Consider the following 22,719-nt stretch of genomic DNA (forward strand, 5'->3'; position numbering starts at 1 on the left):
TATTCTGAGGGGATCTGTGATAAAAGCAATTTTTTTTACTGTAAGAGAGTTCGTGCTGAAGCTTCATACAGAGAGAAAAGAGACTGGAAGAAGGAGAGCTGCTTTTGTTGGTCTGTGGCTCAGGAGCATTATCCATCCTCCCCTCCAGAACTCTATTTTTAGATGGCCTCCAGTGCATTAGATCAAATGTATAAATTTTATGAGGTCAAACTGCCTCTGTCTGTGAATATGCAGCTCCCAGAGGTGTGTCAATGGCTGTGGAATTCAGCCGGCTGATATTAACCTGAACCTTGTCAAAATCAGACTATAACATCAGCATTTCTGTTAAACATGGGTCTAACAACCTTTTAACAGTTTGAAGCTAAACTCTCATTTAATTTATATTGATGTGCATGTAGAGATGTCAACAGAAGGGTTTTTTTCTGTCATGTTTTCCTCCTTACTGTGTTAGCAGCTAACTGCCATCTTAGGTCTTTGCAGGAAAAGGATTATCATCCCTGGAAACAGTAGAAATCCCCATTATTTCTATCTCTCTAGCAGTTTGATTATATTCTGACCAGTATCATCAGACCAGGTTTTACATTGGAGCACACTCCTGTAGCTACGTGTGTGTGCCTATAAACGTAAATAAACACGTACACATTTGATATTACAACACTTATTCATTCATTATCCAGTCAATACATAAGATAGCACACTTCAGCAGACCAAGAAACCACCCACACTAAAGTTGCCTTTTGCAAAACATGAACCTTTTTTGCTCTGCAAAGCTCTGAGTGACTTGAACACCGCGTGTCATTTGTTTGGCCCTTGTGCTAAGATGGAAATTTCACCTCAAAACTGTGCAGTGTGACGGGCAGCCCCAAGCTCTGCAAGAATTATGTGAGGCTGCTGGTGGTGTTGTGTCACTTGTAAATGTGGGACTGTGTCTGTGGATGGAATACCATGCAGTGTGGAGGCGAGCCGAGGAATTAAATGGGATGGGATTTGCATTAGAGCTTCACCAGAGTTAATCAGCTTAGTCCCTGAAATCTGGCTGCAACTTGCTGTATGGCTTCCTGCTCTGGTCAACAGAAACACTAAGATACAACATATAAAATGCCTTGAAGCAATACAAGAGGAAAGGAAGCAATTATTCCAGTTCAGCTAGATAAGTGCCTAAGGGATCAACTCCCCATCTAAAAAGTGTATTGGCATTCTCAGCCTGATGACACAGATTCTGCAATGGAGAAAACCCACGTATAGAATGAGGTCAAAAAGTTAGCTGCAAGTGTATTGTCTGGGCTTTAAATTTAACCCTGCCTTGTGTCTCAACCCAGATGACTGAAGCATTCTGTTAAGTCTTTGGTGCTTATGATTACATATATTTTAAAACATGTGGAAAGCTCTGTGGCTCATTCTTTTCCAGTGGAACTGGGGATTCAGTTCAGCAAGTAAACAGGGCAGTGAATAGAGATCATCAGTTCATGCTTGCAGCCTATTAATTTTACTGAGTATACCTCATTATTTACCCTGTATGCATCAAAAAGAACACCCATCCTAGACTGAAATGTGTCTGGATTCACATTTGCACGGGGGATGAGAACTGCCAGACTGGACTAACCTAGTGTCAGTCCACATAGTCCAACAATCTGTCTTTGATAATAACTAGCACCAGATACCATAAAGGAAAAAAGCCTCTATCCAGCAATAACTCCAGTCATTTAAGTGTTTTACCCCAATCAGACAGACGTTGGTGCCCAAAGCATGAGGTCTTTTCCAAACATTTGCTAATCCGGCTGGAACATTATCAGTGTAAATGTCTGATTCTTTCCAGATCTTGCTCGCCTTGTCCAGAGAAATGGTGTGGAGTAAAAGAGCAGTTAGATGAAGGAGAAGAAAGAAATTTACACAATGTGGGATATAAACAAAGAAGGCTTGGGACAGAATGAAAAATAAACAGAGAGAGTGTTTGGAAGGGAAGAGAGAATGAAAGAAAAATTCTGTCCTTTAAAACTGACAGGATTCTTTTATAGCTCCCAAACCTGTGAGTCTTACCTTAGAGGGAATAGTTTATGACTCATACACTGTTTTGAAAGTCCAGCAGAGACCAGCAAGATGTCAAACCAAAATTCAGCTATCTCTGCAAATGTGCTGATCAAAGTCCTGCCCAAGACAGAGCAGAGGACGCTGTGGATTATGTCAACTCAGTGAAGTCAGAGGGGACCACAGAGGATCCACAATCCAAGATCCTCTGCCCCCAGTTCTGCAGAATACAACAGTACAAGGGCTTAACATAAAAAAGGACTGGGATTTTATCTTCTGTGAAGCTCAAGAGGGTGGAAGGAAAATTTCACTTCACTGATAGCATAAGAGTTGAAGGCTACAATTGCACCAAAGATAGTAAGAATTCAGGACTAGCAAGATTTGTGCTTTCAAAGAACTAGTACAGAAAAATGTCTCAAGCTCTTGCCCATGAAAGCTGATAAAGAATTAAGATAATGTGCTCTAAATATGTTTTCCAAATAAGTCCCATGTGAACATCCTGCTTTGGGAGACTTTAGTAATAACTTGCTCAGGGATACAGTGCATAAGGAGAGGTGGAAAGGAACATATAAAGTCCAAAGACTTTGCAAAATAAAAAAAGATTGAACTCTCAGAGCCATAACCTCAAATGCAGCAGAGAAACTACTTTCTAGGGTTCTAATATTGAGAGATCTTGCAAATGTGGACTCCACATGTGATAAATAGCCCTGCTTCCAGATCTCCTGAAAAAGTTTAAAGGCATAACTAATGACATTGTTAAAGATAATTTCTGTGCTGATAGATGTTAATGCTGACATTTTCCATTTATAATTTTTTTGGACTTGTAGAAACAGTAAGTGAGTGCGTTTTGAAACTCTGATGGGAATCACAAATTTCTTGTCACCTGGCAAAGTCAGTTAAAATGTTACAAGCAATTATTCTAATCATGTTGAAGATTAATCATACTTTAAACCATGGGTTCTGGAAATAAATTCTAAATGTTAATACTGATAAATTACTGTCACAAATGGATCATTATGTAGAGGAAACATTTAGTTTAATTGGAGTTGCTCCTGAGCTGCTCTACATACATTATATGGGGCACAAAGCTGAAACCAAGTTCTGCCCTTTTGAAGAAAAATACTACAGCCTCATCCTGGGTTTAGTGTCTACAGTAAAGGGAACAAGGGAAATAAGACTAAGTGCCTTGCTTGGACATCCATTTTTAATCCAGCAGACAATTTCAACCAAACTGGGCTGTGCATTCACAGACAGCAAGCCGTGGCAAAGCTGGTCAAAATAAAGACTTTACTAGGGCTCTCCCATCACCAAAAGAGACACTTCATAGGAATACCACAGAATCTACAGGAGACTGAGAATTGGTTTGTAAGGGACAAGGTCTCCAGGACATTCAGATACATCTTTATGTATTTGCTCCTTGAAAGAGAAAGACATCATCCAAGGCTCCTAAAATGCAGCTCATATTAAAATTTCCTTCCCTTGCACTGCTTTGGCTCTGGCTCTAGGCAATGGTAAAGCAGTTGCAAATGGGGCAAATATGCTGGTATGAACTCTTTCTCCAATAAAATTCTTTGGGAAAGGCCTGTGCTATATTGCCAAAGAAAATGGGTATGAAAAAGAAAAGCTGTGTAAAGCTGACAAACAACTGCAACATTCTTAGACTAGAAAGATCTATTATTGACAGATAGTTCTTGATGGAAGCACAAAATAAAGTGAATCTAATACTTCAAGCCAAGCTTGAGATGTGTTTCACATTGGTTTGAAGCCCTTTTTGTGAGACCTTGAGCATCCTCAGCACTGGTATTGTTTGGGCCAGGGGGCTCCCAGACTACTATGATGAACCCAAAGCACTGTGGAGAACTGGGGTTGCCTCTCTGCTCTGCCCTGGGACTCCTCTGTGTTTAGACACACATCTGAATCTCTACATTTCTGCAGGAGTTCCCAGCAATAGAGATTCAAAGACACTCCAGAGCAGCCTTGTCTAATGGGTACACTTGTGCTGTGCAGCAGCATTAGTCATAGATGGAGACAGCAGCTTGTTGGGTAACAACTTTAATACAGATTCTGGAAGTCAGCTTCTTTAGAGAAGACGAGGGTCTTGAAAAATTCCTCCTATTATTTTCCACAGAAAAAGCATTTAAGGGACATAGTTTTCAAATGTCAGGATCTCCTGGAAGTGCTGTTCATGTGTCCCAATCTTCTTACTAACTCCAGGAGTGCTGCTGAACTTCTTGGTGCTGCACATAGCTTAATTTCTGTGCCTCGAAAAGATGGAACTGTTTTCTTAAAGTACTCCAACCCTTCACCATTCCCTGCCACCTGGATGGCCAATGTGGCAGGGCAGCTACTAGTCCTGACTGTTTCTTTGATGGGGAAGCTTTTCTGCTGGAAAACAGGCTACAAGCACAGACTCTTTCTAGACAGCCAACCACATTACCCTGAAGTAAGAACAGAGCTGGATTATGTTCAAGACCATGCATGGAGTCCAGGGTTCTGTGTCCCAAAGCTGATAACATGGACTAAGAACTTGAACTATTTCAGGCTACCACATGACCCTGACATGTTAACAACTTGGGCTGTTACTGAGCTGGGTTAGATTCAAACCCATGGGCGAAGGTAAAAGGTTTTGTGTTCCGTTACTGGCGCCAAACTTTCTGTTTTCTTACTTGGCTTCTTTCATGACGGTGTTTTTCAAAGCATTTAGAAAGCACCCGTTAGCACTTCACTCTGTATAAGTAATGTAATAACGAGGAGAGTCATGTGGGAGGAGGGACGTGGTGGGCAGGAATCATTATCCAAATTAGGTGTTAAGCTTTGGCTTCTGCCCCTACCTTTGGTGAGGGTTACAAGGATTAGTGGAGCGAGGGAAAGGAACTTCTGTTTCTAGAGCATGACTATGAAAATAGACACACTGGTAACTATGAACAAAATGGAAAAAGTAAATACAGTCCATGAAGTAACACCATCGGGAAAACAAATGTTCTCAAAGAAAAAATTTCAGAAAGTGCATAATTCTCTGCAGCATGAAACATTGAGAGCCAAGGCCTGTTTTTTTGGAAAAGTTCCTTTGCATCTGGATCCCCATCAGACTTGGAAGAAGCCTAGGAGGGCTGTGGTTTGGAGTGCACCAGCACTCTCATTGCAGATTGTTCCATTTTCTTTGTAATAACAGCAGAAGTTTAATGTCTGACATAGAGAAGCCCCCGTCCTCCTCTGTCTCACCTGAGCTGTATTTTGCCACAGTCCCAACAATGAGGAATGGATGGAAAACAAAAGCAGGAGCTGGATATTGATTCCCACATGAGACTCAAACCACATATACTACTTTTTGCTGTAGCACTAGACATTGCTCAAGGCCTGGTTTTGCACTTTATGTGTGAAGAAGAGCTTGACACAGAAAGCAGCAGAAACTGAAAAAAAAAAAAAGATCAATGTATACTAGCTCAATTCAATCCCTGAGAAGAAATTATTGTGGTGCATTGTGATGACCTCATGTTCCAAACAATGACACAACAACTGTTAGCTATGTCAGACCATTGCACTGTGTAGCATCCACCTAAGAATGGCAATGGCAGTGTGGAGTATTTATGTGTAAAACATTAAAGAGCATCTCCTATTCCGTCATCCATCTCAACTCGTGCTGGTAATGTTGCCTTACAGCTTTGAACACCTGCAGAATTCCACAGTCAAAAAGTCATTGACAAATTGCATCTATCTTATGTGAACAAAGAATTTAAGTAAGTTATTCTTGTCACTTTTCCTCCTCTGAGGAGAAGTCTGCATGAACTGAAGTCATGAGGCTCTTTTTGGACTATCAGGAATAATCCCTGAATATAGTGAAAAAATATTACAAAACAAAATAAAGTTGGGTTTTTTTTCACTTATAAATTCCTGAGAACAGCATCGCCAACAGACTGCAGAACAATTTTTGTGTTTAGGAAGTCATACATAATTTAAAAGTCATACTCTTTGGCATGACAAGGGAAAAAATTCTACAGTTTATTGTCTTTTAGATTCTAAATATTTTTTCAGTCTGGTGGTAAACCAAACACTTTTATGCATTTGTTGACATGTCCAGTGCATTTGGCAATGTGCAAAACCCTTGTTATTTGGGTCAGACAAGTGTCCTCAAAAACAAGGCAACCCAGCAGGCCTTCCAAGCCAAGCCAGACTCTGTTTGCCCTGGTTCAGTGGAAGTGACTGCTAACCTACAGCAGGCCTTGCTCTGCACCAGGGCTGTGGCCTCTGCAGGGAGCTGGGCTCAGCCTCCTCATTCTCTTCCTGACTGTTCAAGGTCAGACCCAGGAATCCACTGCCTTCCATGTGGGGCATGCCAAGAGGCAGCACTCTTCATGAGGTCCCTATCACTGCCTCTTGGCCCTGGCCCCAGAATTGGCTGATACTCATTTGGCAGTACCCCCTTATTTCATGCCTCCCTGCTAGAAGTCACAGTGGAGAGAACAGAAAAACAAATGGGCCATAAGAGCAAAACCTCTCTCTTCCCAAAATATATGTCTGTGCAAAAGAGCAGCCTCTGGAGCATTTGTATGAACCTACTGCATGAATTGATGGAATTAACTGCTCTTATTTATTGTACATGAGAGATTTATCTCTCCCTCTCCCCTCCAGGAGAGGCTATCATAAAGAAAAGGCAGAACTTAGATCCTTGGTCCTCAGTCCTCTCCCACCAGGCCCTACTCTCCTTCCCTACCCCACTCTCCCTGGTTGCTTCTTTGTGTCACTCCTAGCTCAAATTAGAAGCTGCTGTCTCATTTGGCTGGTAATCATACCTCCTTTAGAGAGGAATCTCATTTTACAAAAGTTCAGGAATTGAAGGGTTTATCCTGGTTAGCAAGTTTGTTATCTTCAATGCTCTGACTAAAGGCAGCTGAAAATGAGGGTAGCACATATATATGACGGAAACTCTCCATAGGCTTGAAAGAGGCTTGAAAGCTGGATTTACAAAGCATTTCCTGGGCATTACATGAATACACCCTTTCTTTAAAATGTAGCCGGTGGGAACCAAAGATCAGATATGTTTACGGATACAGACAAAACAATGATAGCTTTTAAATCTCAGACATAGAGATACAATTATCCAAAACTGGTGTTTGAATCAACTGCTTCATGTCTCCAATGTAACCTTATGTTGCACATTGTCCTCATTCATTTGGGTAGAAGTATTTCTTTGAGCAACAAACCTGTAAATCCACTTAATAGCTGTGAGATTTGTATTGCCTTGTCTTTTTCTTGTTTTATCATGTATGTCACTGTACCAGCTCACTTGGATGAGCAACTGGCTCATTTTAGGTACGTGTATGGTAAGATCCTAAATGTCTTTCTGGAGCTGCACTTAAGCAACAGCACTCTTGAGATACGAGGTGCAACCTGGGGAACAGCAGCTGTCAAAAACATCCAAACCAAACAAGCTCAGCCCATTTTTCTCTGTGACAAAGACGCAGATGTTGAAAGAATTTAATATTTACATCCAATATTTACCACATACTTGAATGCCTCAATTTGCAGCATACATAAGCAGCATTCAGCACACATGATTTCTCTCACTGCCACTTTTGGTACTGGCAGCCACGCAAACCCTGACATACACACACCGCTCCTTTTCCTCTCCAACACTATGCAGCTGCTGCATTTGTTGAATTTGCTCTATGGTGTTTCTCATCCCAATGGAAAGTGCCTCTGATCTCTCTCTCCAGAGGCAAGGCACAGCCTTAAGACCCCACAGATGTTCCCACTATGGGGGAAGCAAAGGCGTGTGAGGGTTGCCAGGTGAGGATGGTGGGAGAACAGGAGCATAGAGCTCCCTCAGCATTCTGCCTGCTGTGACACTTGGCACACTCCTACCAAACCCACCTGGGGCCAACCCTGCGGTGCCCACCGAGCACAGGAAGGACAATGTCCTGTGCCACAATGCCAACATGCCCAAGAGGAAGCACTGTGGGATGGGCATTTCAATCCCTGCTGTATTCCTGAAAGGGATGTACTCAAGCTAAGGAAGTGGATGGGGTGAAATCTTGTCCTAATTATGTTAATAGGAGTATTGCAATTGTTTTCAGTAGAGCTAGGCTTTCTCTGCATGGAACTTACCAGAAAATCCCAATACCCACTTGTATTTTCCTATTTCAGGATGAAAATTAGGTACATATTTCACTCACTGGTGTACAGCTGTCACTATGGAAACCCTGTTCAATAGAGTGTGAAAACTTTTACTGGACTGGCAGGGTTCATAAAGTGTTGAGCACCATTTTCCCCCCATTAATTTTATTACAGGTACTATCATTCAAAAATTAGGCAAGCTAAGTGTGTACAAATAGCTGTAATTATACACTCAGCTGCCATGGATGTCTCTAAAACAAATCCTGTACTGTATTTTTCAATTAAATTTCATTCTTCAAACATACCATGATGACATAAGACGAACTTCTGTATTTTTCCAAGTGTATACTAATTAGGTTTTCCACAGCAACATTCTAGGAGTAGATACTGCTCCGTTTTGCAAATGAGGAAACCAGGGTATACAGGAGTCACAGATCTTGTCAAAACCGTGCAGCCAAGTCCTGGCAGATTCAGGAATGGAATCCATGAGTCCTGACTCTTTAGTTCCCCCGCTCTGATCACCAGACAACACTCCCTTCCTCTGAAACAGGCTATTTTGATTGAAAACAGATGGTGTGCATTTTTGGCACAGTGTTTTTTAACTATATTAAAATGCTCTGAATGAATATGTGCTTATATCATACCTATGGATGCATACATGTATATACATGCATTCTGCATCTCTGCATACAGAAATAGGTATGAGTTAAGGACATATTAATTTACATATATCCTATGCAAATGTAATGGATATGCTGAAAGATACTTAAGTGCAGCTGGACAGCTGACATACCTAAACACATAAGCTGTAGTCTTCAGTGATATTGTAATTACACACTATGTATTCTCTCTCTCTAAGCAACAGAACTTACGCTTTTGATGGAGTGTCCACTTTGATATAATTCACACATAAAAGTTTTTTATCATTTGACAAAAGATTTTAGTGCTGTTTCTGTAAGGGATTAATCATATCCTTTTTCATTAGCTCCAGGACCAACAATGCCTTTAGTGGGCACTGCCTGCATTTGTAGTATTGTGGATTTTTCCTGCAACTGAGTTAGGTCTTAAATATCATACTTATCTTTTGGATTTGCTCTTTCTGTCATAGTATTTGCCCTTGAATTAAGTCTTCTCTAAACAGTTTGTTTTCAGCTAAGGACTGACAAACCCTGGATTTGTTGTCTGTCAGGATTAAGATTTTCCCACACATCCTACCCTGGAAGAGATGACAAGAACAATTTTTACTTAACCAATTCCTTACCTGCAGCCTTGCGTCAGGTAGAGATGGGCTGCTGTATCAACTGGCAAACAGCTCAGGAGACCTTTTCCATGCTTGGAAGTCACCAGAATGGGCTTATATTGCTTGTTCTCCTGTGCATTCCCAGTAAAGATGAGAAGGTGGGCCTTGAAAGCCAAAGCCACTCACGTGGGATACATCCTAGTTACAACCCTTTCCACAGTGCCTCCCCATTGACTGTATTTCCATTTCTTATATTGGTTGACTGGATTTTCCCCTTCACTTACCACAAAAGAGGTAAAATATTTAGCCTTCAAATCCACAGTCATACAGGGGGAGTTGAAAATAGCTCATTCCCCACAGGTATCTTTTGCATGTTGGCCCCAGACACCTCACACCTTATAAGGACAGAAAGTGAATCAAAACTGGGGATGAGATTAGAATTTGGGAATTCTGTCATTGCAGAAAGGGGACCTGAGCAAAAATAGTTCTTTTGGTTTGTGCTAATTCCTTCTGGACTGACCCATGAGTGTATAACAGGAAAAGAAAATATTGCTGATACTCACTGCTCTTGTCTTTTTTGTTTCTAAATCTGCAGAACTTGGGAATCAGAAAATGCCTGCAAAAAGGTTTTGAGTTGGTCACAGAAGCAGAAGTATGCTACAGTGCTGCTTTATCTATGGATAAACAAAATATGGCCACTTATTATGAAGAAAAAAGAGCTTAATTTCTTTCAGAACTATAGGTCAAAATCCCCAAAAGTAGCATCAATGTTTTCTCGTTTCACACTCGATGCTGTAACGTGGCACTAAAATCTCCACAATTGTGTTTATAACATCAGGTAGCAGTTGTTAATGGAGAGTACCCTACCTCAGTTCTTAGCTTGCACAGGATGGATTAGCATGCTTATATTTTCCTGTCTGTTTGTTATGCTACAAAACTAGTATCCTGGCACAATCCATTCTTAGAAAAGATTTTTTAATACTAATTTCCTCTGTATCAAAAGATACAGTAAACATATGTACTCAGGATAGATCTCTTGCAATTCAATACGCTCTAACTTTGCAAAACTAAATATAAATTTCCAAGTAGAAAAAACTGTTAAAAGGAAAGTCTGTTCTTGCAAACTATTATGTGGTAACCAGGCCTCTCCCATATCAAAAAAAGCTCTCCACAGTAACACTCTTGCCCTTTCTCTAGCCATTTTCTGCCAGGTAGGAATCAGAGAAATGCAAAACAGCCTTAAAAGCTCCATATCTGATCAGAAAAAACTCTCCCAGTGCAGGTCAGGCACCGACTGACAAAGATGTTTTTCCATTTCCCTTTTAATAAGCCGTTCCAAAGAGGGCTGCATTGACTTTTCAGATTGCTGTATGGCATGAAGGCAACAGCCTGAACAAAGATTCATATCCTACAGCAGGCCAGTGCTGCCAGGATGATGAGGCTGCTGGAAGGCAACACAGCTTGAGCTGCTCTGGAATGCTGGTTGCATGCAGTGCTGGATCTTCTTCCACTGGTTCTGGTGGGATTCAAACTACTTTCTTGCCATTTCAAGTGGCAGTGGGCTCCCTGTTAATAAGCTGCCTGTTGTTTTTCATGAACCCTGAATAGAGTCCAGAAACTAAAGAAAAGTCATAGGGAGATTGTAACATGCAATGTATATCCAGTATGCAGAAAGCTCTTTTCTCCACAGCACTTTCCTTCTTCCATGTTCTGAAGTTTTTTCATGTTCCCTCATTATCTCCTTATCTTTACCAGTCAGAATAGATACCCTATGATAAACATGTGCAGGAAACTAAGCCCCTGAAAACTCCACGATTAGCCTGAGACTACTTGGTGAACTGGCTGGAGATGGGAAGGCTGCCCAGCTCTCTCAGTAATCCACCCTTGGCCACAGTTCAGCAGAGCACTTAGGTACTTGTTTAACTTAAGCAAGATACAGTGCTTCAACTGTGAATCATAGACCTTTTCATTATTATCACTTTTACTGCAGGGTGAGGGAATTAAGTCTTAGGAAAGGCCTTGAAACAAACTGGAGCAATAAACTGAGTATCCTGCGGCTCTGAACCCTGGGTCTGTCAGTGTCCCTGACCAGAGGGAGGATGAGGTTCAGAGACCTCTGCCCAGCTCATTTTCTCCTCCTGTAGGAGACAGCAGTGAGATTAGTGACTGTAGGATTGCTGCTGTGTAGAGCTGTGCTAGCCATAGCTGGAGGTTAATTATACATCCACTTGCCACTTCCCTCATTATTCAGTCAAGGAAGAAAATCTTCACTTTGTTGGGAAAGCCAAAAGAACAGCTGGTAACTGCCAGCGTAATTTTTTAAGAACACATAACTATGGCTATCACTCTTCATTGTAAAAATACAAATCTTTTTAACATCTTCAAAAATATTTTTTCATTACCAGTTTCCATTGGAAAATTGGAAACCCAATTTTCATGGCCTCCAAAATGAAATCCTGCCCTTCAGGAGGAAGCCAAGAAAGTGATGGCAGCAAATGCTGGTCTCCAGGTGATGATTGTAGCTGGACCTTGCTTCCTCCTGATGCACCACCCATGGAAATTGTTGGTGTTCTGAGCTAATTGGGGAAGAAAAGGTTTTGAGATATAGCTGTATTATGGTTAATGTTTTTATGACATTACTTGACTGAAGTTTTAGAAACATTCCATTTCATTTAATGATTTTAATTCACCTACAGTGTGTTTTGGCATAGTTTGGGATGTTAAGGGGAGGCAGCGACATCTCCATGGTTAAGGCTGAAGCTAGCTTCTGTTATAGCACCCTGTTTCCATCCCTTCATCATAACTTTGGCTTGGAAAGTTGCTGGAGTCTGAAGCTTGCCAGGTCTATTTTAGTCACTTTTGCAAAAACTGAAGAAACCAGCCAAATTACTTTCAAGTTACGAGTTGCTAAAACTTACTCTGATTGAAAATATTTGCTTTTAATGAGTACTTTTAGTCCTTGTCTTCACTTTGATTAATTGAGTTGAATCAACCCATTCCTGCTTTAAGAAAAACTAAACATTAAACATTCCTGCCTTAAGAAAAACTCACTGTCACATAAACTTGTCCCCTGAATGGCTGTGGCTGTAGAGCAATGTCCTTTTCCTGTGTTTGCCCCACTGGGAGATGTTATTGTCCATGACACAACCTCTGGTGCTTGTCTTTGCCCACATGCTGCAGGTTGCCCCTCCTTTTGATGCCTAAGGGAGGCCTAAGCAAAGCCCAGCTTATTTCAGCCGAGGTGAGCTGGGTTACTTGAAACAGTGACAAAGTGATGCATGACTAAGCTCACCCTCCTCCATGGATGCAGGTAGGGAGCACTCCTGCCAACAGATCTGCTCTCATCTCTCTCAGGGAGGTTCCATTCACCGAGGGAGCACTATCAGCAAAACGAAGCTGCACCACTGGCCAGCACCTCCTCCCACAAGGACAATTATTCCCAGTGCTATCCACACACGAGAATCTGAGCCAGTGTTATGTTCACACTTTTTGATTAAACTAGTACAAATATTTGCCTTTCTCTACCTCAAAAACCACTTGTAATCACACTTCTAACCTTTCCATATAATTAAATATCTTAATTTGTGCAGTGACATTTTACAAAGAAAAATGGTTGACATCGTGCAAAGATATAAACCACTCTTAGTTTTCATAAAACTAAGTCCAAACAGTTTTGTTTGTTTCAGAAGGAATTATGAGTTCACTTACGCTCTTGCTGAGATCAAGGAGGCTTTTTTTGGCATCGGCTTGAGTGGGATCATTACTGAACACTACATAACATTTTAAACTGGTTAGATTAGATGTTAGTAAGAAATTCTTCACTATGAAAGTGGTGAGGCACTGGCACAGGTTGCACAGAGCTGTGGATCCCTGGAAGTGTTCAAGATCAGACTGGATGGGGCTTTGAGCAATGTGGTGGAAGGTGTCCCTGCCCATGGCAGAGGGGTTGGAACTTGATGATATTTCAGGTCCCTTCCACCCCAACCATTCCATGGTTCCATGATTTCAAGATTTTCTTTGGGAGGTGACCTGAAGTTACCTGCTAAGTGACAAGAGGTATTTACTTACAACAAATGTTTTACACAAGCGTCTCAAATTTTACAGAGCACTTCATTTTTTCTGTTTTCATTGCAGAAAGAATCAATCTGCAAAATGTACTACTGGCGAACAATAGAAGTGCTGGTTTCTAGTCATTGTTACCTGTGCTAGTGCCATCACCTACTTAAAATGTGATGATTGATTGCAAATTTAACCTGTGAAGGCAAAGGTGGGGCTTACTGCCTCTGCTTCCAAATAAAATTTAGCAAACAAACTCAAAATGTCAACTGTTGATAAGCCACAATATTGTGATTTCAATCTGCAGACCATGATGAAAGTGTCTCTTTACATTGTGTCCTGCCTCTAATTAAAACAGACTTCTGTCTGAATTGCATCTGCTGTCATTGTCTGTATCTATTCTCCCAATAAAATATGTATTTTAGACCTTTGATGCAATTTCTGCAATTCTTAAGTTAAAAATAAGCAATAGAAAAAAATCTGTATTCTTTTATTAAAACTCAAATAGACCAAAACAGCACTTTAAAACAATAACTGAATTGATCAGACCTCTAATCTGAAAATTCCACAACCTTGGGGAAATTGAGATCAGTGTGTGATCTCCTGCACTCTCTTTGTAATAAGCTAGGCACTCTAAGCCTTTCTCTGACATAAAGTTAATCCAGCTTCATCCACTCCGAGTTCACATTCCAAATTAGGCTCTTTCTGGCCTTGTTTTCTTTTAAGTACAGAATTTGCTGGGTTTTACAAGTAAGTATTTTGCCCTCTCCCTCTTTCTTGCCAAACTCCTGGCCCTTGACTTCCCCTTTCTAAATCACTCTTCCTTCCCATATGATTTCCAAATTAGTCATCATGTTCCCTCCCTCTTTCATCTATCTCATTCTTCCTCACTTCATCCTGTTTCCTCACCCAATCTCTTAGGTGATCTCTTAAAGATCTCTTAGTCACAAGTTTCCTCATTCCTCATCCCTTCCATCAATAGAAGGGATGAGGAATGACATGCTACATGACAGTAGCAGCTCTTTTTTAAAAATCACTTTCACAGTGAGATCCTCACTGAATTAATCTCTAAGTACACCCTTTTAACAAAACAAAGTCCATAATACAGCACTGAGTGTTCACCAGCAGAAGAGGTACTCGCTCAAGAGCAACAGACATTGAAAGCTTTGATTATAGTCAATAGAAACTATGTACCACTGCAAAGAGAGTAGGTTTAGAAACAGCTCTCACGCCAAGTTATTGTTGTTTTAAGTTGAGCAACACTAGCTTTGTATAGATACCGGCGAGACAATTTAAATGCATCCACTTTCCTTTTGAATCAATGGATTATCTGTACTTTGTGTGGCAGTGGCAGAAATTTGCATCCATCCAATTTCACAAATAAATATGTGGTCTTCGTCAGAACTCTTCTGTTTAAGAAGCCACTTAACCTGACAAAGTTATTTAATGACCTTTCTATGTCATTAAGTATCTGCATTTAAGGAAGTGAATTATCTTGAGGAGAGTTTAACTTTGGAAGATGGCATAACACAGGTAACAGATTCTGGACACAGAAGAATAAAACATCAGCAGAGATAGAGAAATCCACAGGAAATAACCAGATTTTGGAGGGACTGAAGGCTTGAAAGGTTGCAGACAACTGCAGACTACAAAAACAAGAGAGAAAATAAAATAACAGTCTTAGATTTATGTAACTGAAGAAAGGAAAATAAGAAAAGAATCTCAGCCTGCTACACTGACATTAATTAAGGTTTACAGCAGCCTAAGAGCTTTGGCAGCCTTGGCCCCACTTTCCTAGGAAGAAAACAACATATTGAGAGATGAAACATCATTGCCAGAGTGCAAACACAGGGTCCTATTTGGAGGTCAGAACGAGACTCGACTTTGGTCAGTTCCTAGTCTGCATCATAAAAGCAGGATTTAAATTATAGCAATTTCACACAGTTATAAATGTAATTCCATTACTTCCTCTCCTCTTCTTTAATCACAGAGGCGATCTTGTTTCTGTTCAGAGCACAGCACCCCTGGACACTTCAGCAGGGTCAAACCTGCTTCACAGAAAATTGTATGCTAGTGGTGGCCACATTCTCATTAGTTTTAAATGTAGACTAAAACCAGGGGGATGAGGCCAGGACAGATCCAGTGTAGTGAGATCAGCATGATGCAATTTCTCTCTGAGGTAAAATTATTCTGTTTAGCCATTCACAGAAAATCGTTAAGACTATAAATAAGACTCCAAAGACCAATAAAATAAGCATGAGGGAAGAGAAAGATAATTCCATATTTACAATGCCTACATATACATACACATTTATGATCATTGTTTTGGATTAGGTAAATATTAAGCATCAATTCTGCGAGGTACCATTTAATGCTTGTAGTTGGACTTTTCTGTAGACCTCACAGGAGAAATAGGTCTTGGCAAGGCAGTTAGAGAGAGAACGAATTAGGGAAAGTAGATTTACAAGTCTTTAAAAACTTGTTACTAAATGCATTATTATAGGTACTGAGACTAATTAAAGTTCTGCAACAGCCATCAGTTTCTGTGAAGAAATCTCTCTGTTCACTAGGATTAAGTTTGCTCCAGCAGCAAGATTTATGTGAAACTACAGTGAAACAGATTACAGAACAAGTGTTGTTCGATTCACACATGCTGGTCTTCAGTGTGCTCCTAGAGTGCAACCACTGTGTGCTCCATCTGCAGCTACCTGCAATCTCTTCCAATAACCTAAATTATTACTACAGTTCAGGCAACAGCTGTAGGACCCCTTTTCAAATAGTATCATCCCATGTCTATAAACACACCCTCTAAATTGGGTGCCAGCACTGTTTTTGCAGAATACTACAAAATTTTGCTCAGGAGATGAAATGCTGTATCAGTACAAACAACATGTGTCTACAAAGTGAAGTTTTGGAGAACAGAAAAGCCTGGATGCAAAATTTTGTAGTATTCACCTGCTGAATGAAGCATGGGGATGTCTTATCTCTTATTTGCACACCAAAACCAGGTATCTACAATACTTCACCAAAACCAAACCTTTGTCCCTGAAGAAAAAAGGCTGTTTTCTCTATTGTACCAACTGTAACTATTGAAAAACTCAAATATATATTGTTAATATATAAAACTATATTGTTTCAACCGTATCCTACTCATTCCACGCTATTCCCTCTGCTGCTATCAGCTTGCTTAACTTATTGTAAGATGTAAATTCCTGGTTATCGTTAGTTATGTTTTAGGTACTGTAAACATTTATAAAGCTAAGCAATAAAACAAAAATATTATTGTGATATTATTAAAACAAGAACAGAGTGAAACAAACACATGATAATGATGAAAGATACTGGGGTATGTTTGCACAACTTGGGTATATTTTTAGGACAGGGTGTCTTAGTGACCAAATGTATGAGAGAAGAGGAATTTCTGCCTGTTACATCAAATTATTTTGTTGGCTTTCTAAATATTCTGGACTAAAGTAATTCTTATATGTAGAGAAAATATTTTTCCATTCCACAGGTGTAGTGTGGGAATTACTCATCTGGTACATAGGTAGTTCCCAGCAAATAAATGTGTCACCAGTCATTATTGGTATTACCTGTTCCTCACAGCTTCTGTGGCATGACAGCTGACTACAGCCCACTGGGTGTATCACCAGTTGTTACACAGATGTCTTTTTTTGTTTCTGGACAGGCTATTAAACAAGGAGAGAACAAAAAATTCCTGGGTTTTGTGTTCAACTATAGCTTACATGGTTTTACTAGCAGCCTCACTCAGGCTGAAAAGAACACTAAAGAAACTGACTTGATGTGGAAATTAACAAGGATTCAGTTTTAAAACCAGAAATACAGGGAAAGTGATTGCCTTTGCTGGGTATCCATCCCTTGTTTGCAAACACTTGTTTTGCAATTAAAACAAGGAAGGAATTTATAATTGACTAAGGGAAACACAGTAACCTGAGTAAATAAGTGAAATATCCGCACCCATCATATCTCTGGCATTAGTTCTTCAGTTCCAAAGTCCAAGTTGACATCCCTTTAACTCTTAGTCCTCTCCATTTTTCCTCTGCAACCCTATTAATGGTTAATCTATGCTCGGGATGAACTTGGATGACGTGTCTCCAACCCCTATAGGAAGTGCTATCTGATCTGGGCCACCTACCCCTGCAATAGCAATTTATTTTTATTACTGTCATCAGGCATCCCCCACCCCCAGCTTCAATCCCAATTTCCGCAAGTTCAGCAGAGAGCCAGCAGGAAATGCCTCACTCTCACTGTAAAACTGCCTGTGTGCCACGGCTGTGGAGCAGGTTCCTACCACACAGGCACTGCTGTGACTAGCAGCCAAGGACCAGCAGCACCCAAAACACTGGCACAGGGCTCTCTCTCATCATACCAAGGGTGTACCTCAGTACAGGAAGGAAACCCTTTCCTTATTAGTTTAATCCTCAGTTTAATCCTATCTTCTACCCATCACAAGCTCACTTACAGTTGTAGTGGTTTCTAACATTTCTTGGAGGGTTTTTGCACAAAAAGCTTTTAGAATTAAGTTCTCTGCACATTTCTTCATTTGCCAAAAATCTCCTCTGTCATTCTGCACACATAGGGTGGGAGCCACTGTCTTTTCTAGCTTTGCACCAGTCAAATACATACAGCTGAGTGATTCTGAACAAACATATGGGACTTTAATATTGTGTAGTACATTTAACTGGGTATGTAAGACTGTTGATGTCTTATATTAGCTGATAAAAAGGCCAGTTTAAAAAAAAAAAGTGTTATATAGATGCTTGGTATGACAAAACCCAGTTGAGGGTCATCTGTTGGTTACTGAACTGAGGAAGCAGATGCCTGAGCTTCTTCCTTCCCTTGAGCTCCAGAAGATGAACTTGGTGGGCTTCAGGAGAATGCTTGAAGTTCACCTACAGCCAGTGACCTTTGAGGGTGGTATGGCGTTCCTCCCCTTTCACCTGGCTTCTGAGGAAAGACAATTGAAGTGACACGTTGTCTTAGAGATGACATTCAATCCCCTGAGCACCCCAGCGCATCCCTCACACCTCTGGCCAGGAGAACTGCCGCGGTGTGCTGGTGGGCAGCTGCCATTTTCCACCCCACAGGCGGCCCTGCAAAGAGATCAGCACAAAATCCTCGGATGCGCTTCTACAGTTGAGTCTACACCGCCTTAAAATAAAACACGTTGATCAACTAGGATATCCTCCAGCTCTCTTAAACGATATGGGTTTGAAATGCCCGCAAAAGGAGCTTGTTTCCCCCGGCGTGTACTCTGGTGGCACGGCGGGCTCCTCGATGAGGGTAGGCACTTCGCTAGCGGGGACAGAACCGTCAAGAGCCGACGCATTTTCCGTCACGTTTTAACAGCCCCGAAGTGTGAGGGAGCCGGAGTCCCGGCTCGCGCCTGGAGCTCGGCAGATCCCCTTGGAAGAGCAGGCAGGCGCTGCTCCCCCTGCCAGCCCTCCATAACCAGGCCGCGATTTTTAATCAAAAGCCTTATTGCTGAGGAGGCGGCGAGCGGAACCGCGCCGGGCAGCGGCGGCGGCTGCTCTCCTCGGCTCGGGGCAAGGCCCGCAGGGATCCCCGGCCGGACGGGCGGGTCCGTCCGGGATAGCCCAGCCGGGTCGGCCGCAGCCTGCGGGGAGCTGCGCTGCGGCCTCCCCACGCCCGCCCTCTCTCCCTCCCGTATCCCTGGGTCCGCCCGTATCCCTGCATTCCCTGCTGCAGCATCCCCTCCTCCCCTCAATCCCAGCAGTAGCGGCGGCCCCGGGCTCGGCTCCCCGCGCTGCGGCGGCGCTCGGCGGCGGCTCCCCCCCGCCGCGGCCGCCATGTTGGGCTGCAGCGGGTTCGGCGGCGGCGGCTGCCGCGTGTGACCGCGGGAGGGAAGGAGGGAGGGAAGGAAGGAGGGAGGAGGGAAGGAAGGAGGGAGCGGCGGGGGAGAGGAGGGCGCGGAAGCGGAGGGAGGGAGGGAGCGAGCCGGGGAGGGAGGGCGCCGCCGCTACCCCTCCCCGCCGCCCCGCGCACGCACACACACACAGACACACACACACACATACCCCGCACACGCACCGCCCGAGGATGCCCTTTGCCCGGGGGGGCGAAGCCGGGACACCATCGCGCCGCCGGGAGTGAAGCCACCGCCGCCGTCGTCGGGGCCTCCCGGCCCGCAGCGTGCGGCCGGAGCGGAGACGCCGGCGCTTTCCCTCCGCCTCAGGACGCGCACCGGGTGGAGGAGGAGGAGGGCGCCGTCTCCGCAGCCGCCGCCGCCGCCGCCGCAGCCATGGGAAGGATTTGACAGGGCTCGGAGCGCTTTTGCCGGTGTGTCGGGGCGCGCGTCCCGCCCGCCGCCCCTTGGCGCAGCGGAGGAAAAGGGGGCGACAATGAAGACTTTAGTTTTTTTGAATCACTGAAAAGCCTTAAAAGGAGACTCGGTAAGGAGGAGGACGGGAAAGGCTGCCCGGGGCAGGACGTGGCTGCGCCCTGAGGAGGGGGGGCTGCGCCCCACCCCGCGGTGGCCGCGGAGGCGCTGCCGGGGCCGGGGGGGCGGTGGGGCTGCGCGGCCCCTCATCCCCTCATCCCTCCCTCCCCGCCGGTGTGCGCCCTCGATTCTGCTGCCTTTCGCTTATATAAATACGTAAATACATCTGTTTTCCCCTTCCCATCCGTCCTGGGAAGCGGAACCGAAGGGGCTGTTAGCCCGTAGTGCTGCGGCGGGGCTCCTCGCAGGATCGCGCTGCATGATCTGCATTGGGAATGAAGGAGAAGACCTTCTTAAATATTTAACTGCGTGTGCCTATGCACGCACGGTGAAATCGGTGTCAGGCAGTCTCGGTTGAATTTGAGTGCAATTATTATTGTTAAAGCATCAAGAATGCCCATATATGTTTTTGCCCCACTTCTTACTAAGCCTATTAATTTTTTTTAGGATAGCTATTTTCTTCTCTTAAATGTCATGAATACAAAGATATCCACACTGTATGTGTGTGTCTGAAACTCCAAGGGTTTAGTTTCAGGCTGGGAACACCGAGGTGGGCTGGCAATTAAGGACCATCACGGTTTGGCACTTGTTAAAAATACTGTTGACTTCTTTTTAAACAACAAAACCCTCAAAAGTTTTTTTTTTGTTGTTGTTGTTTTTCTGACAAAGTAATAATAATCATTAAAAAAGAAACCCCAATGCAAACTGACACAACCATGTCTGGAGAAGTGCGTTTGAAGCAGTTGGAGCAGTTTATTTTGGATGGGCCAACACAGACTAATGGGCAATGCTTCAGTGTGGAAACCTTGCTGGATATACTCATCTGCCTTTATGATGAATGTAATAATTCCCCTCTGAGAAGAGAGAAGAACATCCTTGAGTATCTGGAGTGGGGTAAGTTTGAAAGTGTTTATTTTGTGTACATCCGTCCATGTTCCTGTCTGCTTTGTATAATGTCTCTGTTATTTATGTGTGAGAGGGGTTGTTTATAACTCAGTGTTTTACTGGGAAGTGTTGTCAGTTCCACTATATTTAAACGTGGTAGTGGTGCTAAAAAGAAATCTGTATTGGTTTTTTGTCTTTGAGGTATGCATGTAAAACATGGTTCATATTTTTTATTATTCTTTTTTGACATGGATCGGGCTGTTGTGTTCCTAGCATATTTGTTTGCCTTCAGGCCCAGCTGTTGAGTTTTGTATCTTACAGTTGCTGGGAATACGAAATGGTGAGGGATAAATTATCTGATGCCTGCAAAAATATCAATGCACAGTCCTCTGATTTGCTTCTGCAGTTGAATCTATACTGCTTTAAAATAAAACATGTTGATCAACAAGAAAATCCTTCAGCTTTCTTAAATGATAAGGGTTTGAAACATCCGTGAAGATGGAGAAGATGACATTCTCTTCTTTAATATAAAATTGTTGCTGACTTAAGTAGATTGCTTTTTTCATCAGGAAAATTAGAGTTGAAAAGAAGAATGAAAATCTATGCCTGGCAGACTTTTCATTTTGTGGGAGATAGGGTATTAGTAGATTTTTAAAGGAAAGCAGGTGAATGATATTGTGCCAGTTCTTCTTATGTTGTCACAGAACTGGTTGACTCTTTTTTTTTTCTTTTTAATTCTCTTTCTTCCTCCTCCTAAACTCAGATGTAAACCAGAAGATGCAGTCTGACATAAGAACCTTGATGAGAACGGTTACTGTATCTGACCTTCAAACTTCAAAGTCATGCTGCACTTCTGTATTTGCATACAGAACCATTTACCACATTTGCTTTGTAATAAATACATCACCATGCCTCCTTCATTAAAAAAAGCACATTTTTGAAACATGTTAACAGGCATTTGATTCACTAGGTGGTTGAGCTCTTCGAAATGAAGTTGCTGAGGAAAGACATTGTTTTGATAACTGATCTAACAACTTGAGGCTGATATGTGTGTGTTTTATTTTCCTGCTCCTCTCTGTAGTCATACTGACATCTAAAGGACATCTGACTCAGTAATTAAGTTTCTTGTAGTGTTCATATTGCGCTGTTTTTTGTTTTCTTATTATCTGGAGGAACAGGCTATAATTAATGCATTCTAGCAAAGGAGGAAATAGTAATTAAAAGTACTTCTGAAGACTCTTCCCTCTAAAACTGCCACTGGCATACAGAAGCTGTGAAAGACTGGGGAAGTGTGATGGCTCCAAGGGTATTTTCTGTGCAGGATCTTAGTGTAGTCTGCAGTGCATCTAGCCAGGTGATGATACCCTGTAAATAATAATAGTAATAACAACCAAGTTAACCATATCTAGATGATCAGAACAACAGTGTGTTTAGGACCCATTGTGTTGGGTGCTGGTGCATTCAGTGGTGGTTGTTTAATGGGTAAATGTATCATTGCAAGGCTCTGACAGTACCTGAAAATTTCTGTAATAAGCTTTCCCATCTGCTGATGGAAATAATACACTGTTTTGGAAAGGCTGGACTGGAATAAGGTTTCTTGCTGGCCTATTTTTCCTGCTATTTTTCCACTCTCATGCTCCAGCTGTGCCTTAGCAGGACTCTGAGGCTTCAGAGAAGACCAGTTGCTTCCATTTCCAGGGCTGAGTTACTGTGGTCCTCTGTCTGCTCCCAGCTCTGCTGTCCAGCCTTCTGCCCTGGGACCTTTCCCAGGAGGGCTTGTGAGGTGACAGGGAAGAGCCAGCGGTGGCTGGTCCCTGCTGGTGGAAGTGTCTGTGTGAATGATGTCTGTATCCTGCAAACACTCCCAGGAGTGTCTCCTCTGAGGGCCAGCCCTCCTAGTGAAACTGGCGGTCTCTGG

General features: G+C 42.6%; 1 protein-coding gene and 1 long non-coding RNA gene across 18 annotated transcripts in view; one reads left to right on the forward strand and one right to left on the reverse strand.

Annotated features, from left to right (window-relative positions):
• Positions 1–9,624: 9,624 nt before the first annotated feature.
• Positions 9,625–19,635, reverse strand: LOC115494488 (uncharacterized). 3 transcript variants are annotated; one of them, XR_012055274.1, is made up of 4 exons: positions 19,495–19,635; positions 17,919–18,549; positions 17,029–17,124; positions 9,625–15,081 (listed from the first exon to the last, which is right to left on the reverse strand). It is a non-coding gene; the product is annotated as an uncharacterized lncRNA (long non-coding RNA). The 3 variants fall into 3 exon arrangements; XR_012055273.1 differs by having other exon boundaries at positions 17,029–18,549; XR_003959519.4 differs by lacking the exon at positions 9,625–15,081 and having other exon boundaries at positions 16,008–17,124.
• The window catches only part of CDC42BPA (CDC42 binding protein kinase alpha), a 181,699-nt gene continuing 178,385 nt past the window's right edge, over positions 19,406–22,719 (forward strand). For 4 of the 15 annotated variants that reach the window (XM_030268942.4, XM_041715391.2, XM_030268943.4 and 1 more), the window contains exons 1-2: positions 19,410–19,869; positions 20,586–20,810. In XM_030268942.4, the coding sequence (XP_030124802.4) occupies positions 20,615–20,810 (196 nt within the window). In that variant the 5' untranslated portion in view covers positions 19,410–19,869; positions 20,586–20,614. Of the gene's footprint in view, positions 19,870–20,585; positions 20,811–22,719 lie in introns of all 15 variants that reach the window. The other 11 variants (XM_041715392.2, XM_030268949.4, XM_030268950.4 and 8 more) reach the window with 6 other exon arrangements.

The sequence above is a fragment of the Taeniopygia guttata genome, chromosome 3, assembly GCF_048771995.1.
Source record: "Taeniopygia guttata chromosome 3, bTaeGut7.mat, whole genome shotgun sequence".
Taxonomy (NCBI): Eukaryota; Metazoa; Chordata; class Aves; order Passeriformes; family Estrildidae; genus Taeniopygia; species Taeniopygia guttata.